At 46.8% G+C, this 5876-nt stretch overlaps 1 protein-coding gene across 1 annotated transcript in view; it reads left to right on the top strand.

Annotated features, from left to right (window-relative positions):
* The window catches only part of LOC109916335 (extracellular serine/threonine protein kinase FAM20C-like), a 38534-nt gene that overhangs the window by 17362 nt on the left and 15296 nt on the right, over positions 1 to 5876 (top strand). Inside the window, exons 3-4 of the mRNA XM_048617327.1 lie at positions 3890 to 3968; positions 4415 to 4507. Of these exons, the coding sequence (XP_048473284.1) occupies positions 3890 to 3968; positions 4415 to 4507 (172 nt within the window). The remainder of the gene's footprint in view (positions 1 to 3889; positions 3969 to 4414; positions 4508 to 5876) is intronic.

Raw genomic sequence — 5876 nt, 5'->3', positions numbered from 1 at the left:
AGGCTGACGTTTCGGGCCTAGACCCTTCATCAGAAAAGATGAAGGGTCTAGGCCCGAAACGTCAGCCTTCCTGCTCCTATGATGCTGCTTGGCTTGCTGTGTTCATCCAGCTCTACACCGTGTTGCCAGGATTTTGGTGTCCCTTCTGTTTAGGTGCAACCAGTCCTTCTTGTACAGGTATTCCACCTGTCCTGGAAGAGATCCCAATGATCCAGATACTTGCATCCCTATATCCTACACCAGCTCTTTAGCCACCCATTCAATTGTATTAGTTCCCTATTTCTGTGCTCACTCATTTGTGCCACAGGGAGTAATCCTGAGGTTACAACCCTAGAGGTCCTGCTTTCAACCTTCTACTTAACTCCCTAAATCACTTTACAGGACCTCTTTCTTCTTTCTTCCTATGTCATAAGTATCAGTATGGACAATGACATCTGGCTGCTCACCCGCTCCCGTTCAGACACCTTTGACCCTGGCACCAGGAGGCAACACACCATCCTGGTGACTTGATCATGGCCACACAAGCATCTATCTGTATCCCTGACTATAGAGTCCCCTATTAGTAATGCTCACCTCCTGCTATATAATGTCATGGTGCCACTGATCAACTACTGCTGCTTTCCCTTGAGAGGCCACTCCCCTCCCCAACAGTATCCAACATGGAATGTCAATGTGAGAGGGGACCTCGTCTTCCTGGTGGTCACCCAACTCATCTCTGTCTGTGTAGCCCTAACTGGTGGTGTGACCAGCTCAAAAAACATGCTATCCATGGTATTCTCAGCCTCGGATACTCCACAGTGAGTTCATCCGTTGTTCCAGATGCAAAATGCAGCAATGATGTAGATCATCTAGTCGGCTTGCCAGAAAAGTAGAAAATGGAATTCATTCTGGATAAGTGTGAAGTAATATGTTTTAAGAGATACAATGAGGTGAGGGAAAGTTCAACACATGGGAGAATACCAAATTATGTGTGTTTAAGAGGGACTGTAGTGATTATAACAAGGTCAGCCAGGTGGACCTCATAGAATATGAGTTCCCTGATTGGGGCTGTTAACCTGGTTTAGTCAGGGATCCCTGGCTGACAGATAAGAGCAGGAATGTCAGACATCTTGGTTACTGTGAGAGCTGGCTCTGAGGGAGCTGGATCAGTGTCAAGGACTCTCCGCGTGTAAATAAAAAGTGACTTTGTGAGGGGATAGCAGCCTCTGTGGAGTTATTTCAAAAATCGTTGTTTAAATTCTTCCCTCTCCTTCACCACTTGATTTTCAAGTGTCTTTGGGAAATCTTTTGAAAACAGAAAATTTGTTCAATGTCTCTGCCATTTCCTTATTTTGCATAACCACAGCCCCAGAATCCCTCTAGAGGACCAGCACTAGCTTTACTTACTCTTTCCAGATTTCAATACTTATGAATACTCTTACCATCTAACTAATTTTCTTTTGTCTTCTATATCCTTCTTATTTTTAGTTATTTTTCACTGGTTCATTAAATCAGATCATTCTTCTGACCCACCACTATTTTAGAATCATAGTATTTCTTTCAGGTTGATATTGTTCTTTACTTTCTTTTTTAGCCACAAATCCTTTTCTGTTTGGGTTAAATCACTGTTGAGAGTTATTAAATATCTCTGTAAAAGTCTGCCACTGCATCTCTGATGCCTTACCTTTTCTAATCCAGTTTTTCAATTCACTTTAGTTAGCTCTACCTTCATACCCCTGTAGTTAACTTTATTCAGATTTAAAATACTGGCCTTTAACCCACACTTTTCCACTTCAAATTAAACACAAAATTCTATTATGTTATGGTTGCTGTCTTCTAGACTTGTAATCATGAGGCTATTGCGTAATCATGTCTCATTGTCTAGAGGTCTAGAACAGCCTGCTCCTTGGTTGGTTCAAGAACATATCACTCAGAAATTGACTAAAATATACTCAAACTCATTTTCCACGCTATATTTGCCAATCTAGTTCACCCAAACTACATGAGGATGAAAGTCACCGATGACTTTTGTGGTGTCTTTCTTGCACACCCCAGTTATATCTTCCTGTAGACGCTGCCCCACAGTGTAACTCCTGCCAGGAGGCTTATAAATCTCTCCCATAAGTGAATTTTGGCCATCCTATTTCTTGTCTCTATCCAAACTGATTCTACATCTTGCTTTTTAATTTAGTCCCTATCTGCTCATGATCCCTGTTTCCTAGTCCTATCAGTATCACCAGGACCATCATGGGTCACAGCATCTGGATCATCCCCCTCCCACTCCAGGCTCCCCTCTGCTCAAAGAAAATATTTTTAATCCAGTTTCTGGGAAGGCAAGATGCTCTTAGCTGAGCAGTGTCTCTCTCACTGTTTCCTGTCCCTGAACTACAACTGCATTCCTTTTTACCCCCTGTACTTGAATGGCTTCCTACACCTTGGTGCTATGGTCAATTTGTTCAACTTTTCTCCAGTCTCTGCTCTTGTCCACACACACACTGCAAGGACAGAGGCTATTCCCATTCTGCCTTCTGGATCTCCATGTCTGCTTTACAGTCACACCCTCCTGCCCTGACCACACACCAAATCTGAAGTATTGAGCCAAGAGGGTAGGACTACTTCCTGGAAGAAAGTGCCTAAGTAACTTTTCACCTCATTGGCGCATCGCAATGTCTAAAACTCAGACCCTGGCTCATTAACTCAGAGCCAAAGTTCCTTGAGTTGCTGACACTCAGTATAGATGTGGTTGCTTTGGATGACATAGATGTTTACCGTCTCCTACATTCTGCACCTGCCCTACTGCCTTGATGATGTTTTATTAAACTAACTGCATTTCAAGCCCAGAAACATCACTCACCTGTCAGCAGTAGTTATTATGAACTACCCTATCTCCACTCACATCAAGTGTCTTTCCACCATCCCAATGACTATTTAATTTAATGCATCTCTCGACAGTCCTGGTCATATCACTTAGCAGGACACTGTGGGTGAATGACTGGGTTTGGGTGCACATGCTCAGCTGTGTTTTTTAGGTGCAGATATTTTTACTTGTGGGGATATGTGTGTGGGTCGGTGTGTACACTGCCTGTGCTGCCGTAGGTCAAAAAGCTTCTGTTGCCGTCCAGAATCAGGAGGCCAGGCCTGCAGTGGGGGGAATGAGGCCTGGTTTTGGGTTTTGGTCAGGGTTGGTGAGCAAAGAGTCAGACCCAGGGGAACGTGAGGCCTACTGGGGCTGGAGAGGAGTGAGACCTGACCGTGAGGGGAGTGAGGGACCAGGCCCAGGAATGAGACCAAGCCTGAGTGGGATGGAGAGTGAAGGGACAAGTCAAAGGAGAGTGAGACCGGGTCAGAGAGGAAATGAGGCTGGACCAGGGAGGGAGTACCAGTGATGGAGTGCTACAGAGGGCTAGGCCCAATGGGAAAGAATGCCATGCTTGGATGGGGGAGTCAGTGAGGGTTTAAGCCAACATAGTGACCAAATATCTATTAAGAATCTATTCTATATCTAGAAATATACAAATAAGGATCAAAAGTAGGCCACTTTGCCCTTTGAGCCTGCTCTGCCATTCAATAAGATCATGGCTGATCTGATTTTAACCTCAACTCTACATTCCTGCATATCCTTGATAACATGTTAGCACATTAGTGGTGCCGGCACCAAAGGGGGTTGGGGCGAAGTGGGGACAGAATGCTACTGGACAGTGGGTACCGAAGAGGGCAGGGGGTAATTTGGGGACAGAGTGCTGCTGGACAGTGGGTACCGAAGAGGGCAGGGGGTAATCTGGGGACAGAATGCTGCTGGACAGTGGGTACCGAAGAGGGCGGGGGTAATTTGGAGACAGAGTGCTGCTGCACAATGTGCTGTGGTTAGCAGCATTTATAAGACAGTAATTACTGAATTTTGCTTTTCTAGTTCAAAAACATGGCGGGACCCAGCTGAAGTTGACAATAACGTTGGAGGATCATGGCAAGGCTTTGTTTAAACCAATAAAGTAAGTCACCCTGATGACAGCCTTGAACAGGAGAACAGGCCCGGTTTGCCCAAACAGCCCAATCAGCCTCACAACTGGCCTGGTCCGTGCCGTTGGCCTGAGAACAGGCCTCACGTCAGTGTTAATTGGCCTGACGGCAGGTGATAACACTGATAGGCCCTGGCAAGACCCAGGTTTGACCTGATCCTGCTCAGGGTGTACCAGACAGTGCAGACATCTCTGAATAACCAGAGGACTTGCCAGCCCCACAGGACAGAATGGACATTGGGCTGCCCTGGGTTCAGGTTGCTGGGTGCCTACATGGACCTGCCAGAGGTCACTGGCCTGAGCTGGGCCAATGACACTCAGCCACTGTGCTTCTCTGCTCCCCAAAACACCTCGCAGTGTCTGAGTGTACCTGATTTCTGAGCCTGTTTGTGTTGGTTAATCAGCTTTAACCCTTTCAGGCAGACCCGGGAAGAGGAAACCTCTGTCAACCTGTTCTACTTTTCGGATTTTGAACGTCACAATGCGGAGATTGCTGCCTTTCACTTGGATCGGTGAGTGACCCAAGACCTGCTCCACAACTCTGAGCAACCAGCTGCTCACCCCATTGTCCTCCTGGACCAAATGGCCAGTGGAGGTGGTCAGTCCGTGGGAAGGAGGGGCTCGGTCCATGATATGGGTCAGGTTTTGGGGAGGAGGGGGCCGGTCTATGGGAAGGAGTGGTGTCTATGGGGAGGGGTTCGGTTTGTGGGAAGGAGGAGTCGGACCATGGGGAGAGGTTTGTCTGTTGGGAGGACTGGGGCCTATGGGGAGGGGCTTTGTCATGGCGGGGAGCTCGGTCCATGGGGCAGGGATGAGTCTGTGGGATGGGTGTCTGTCTTTGGGGAGGGGTTTAGTTTGTAGGGAGGGGATCAGTCTGTGAAGGGGAGAGGTCAGTCTGGTTAATCTGTGGAGGGGTCATGGATTTGGGACTTGAGAGGTTGTGGGAATGCTGTGGGTAATAATTGTTCCTCAGTCTGTGAGATGTATCGAGATGGTCTCCAAGTGGTCAGTGTCTCAGTTTCTGAGTGGGAAGGGGATCTAAATAAAGGGCACTTTCAAAAGGAATAGTGAAGACTGTGGATATATATATATATATAATGTGCAAGTTGTTGAAGGGAGCAGGACAAGTTGAGAAGGAGAAAAACATACAACAGCCCGAGTTTCTGAAGGAGTAACAATGAACGTTAAGAACCTGGAGGCTGAGGAAACCTTTAGGCCTTGGTTGGACGCGGTACTGAGTTCTGGGCACTATGGCCTGGGCAGGATTGAGGCTGAATTCTCTGGCATGAGGGGGTTGAGCGATTGGACTCGGACAGAGATGGTGAAAGTTTTGCGGCATTATGTTTGACTGAATAGTTCAAAATTACACCACTTTAACGGAGAAAATGAGGAACAACTGCACAACCAGAAGGTCAGTAACCACGGTAACTGTATTAGTAGGAGTTGGGGGGATTGAGGTTGGATCAGTGATAATATAAGAATAATGAGATCAGTGAGCTTTCCCTTTATGCCAGTAAAAACTGATCTGAATACGTTGCTATTTTAATTCATGCAGTAAATATGGGGAAGGGGAGTGGGCTACAGGTTGTTGTACCTGTCTGCCTGCCTCTCCTTTACAGATAGACTGAGCCTGAGCGATCGGGGACAGGTATACATGGTGATTCACAAGCATGCTTCAAGCTCTGTGTGCATGGTGGACAATATTAGGGCTGGAGTGCATCATTACCCTGTTGACCAATAAACTCATTTCAATTTAATAAGTTTCCTTTGGAATTTTAGGGGGTGTATGTCGGAGTGCATGTGTGTGTGTGTGTGTGCGCGCGAGTGCGTGAGTGTGCGTGTGTGTGTGTGCACGCGTGTGTATGTGTGTGTGTGTGTGTG

The sequence above is a fragment of the Rhincodon typus genome, chromosome 37, assembly GCF_021869965.1.
Source record: "Rhincodon typus isolate 14 chromosome 37, sRhiTyp1.1, whole genome shotgun sequence".
NCBI classification, from domain to species: domain Eukaryota; kingdom Metazoa; phylum Chordata; class Chondrichthyes; order Orectolobiformes; family Rhincodontidae; genus Rhincodon; species Rhincodon typus.
The sequence above is the reverse complement of the archived record's forward strand: the minus strand, read 5'-3'. Positions and strand labels throughout refer to the sequence as shown.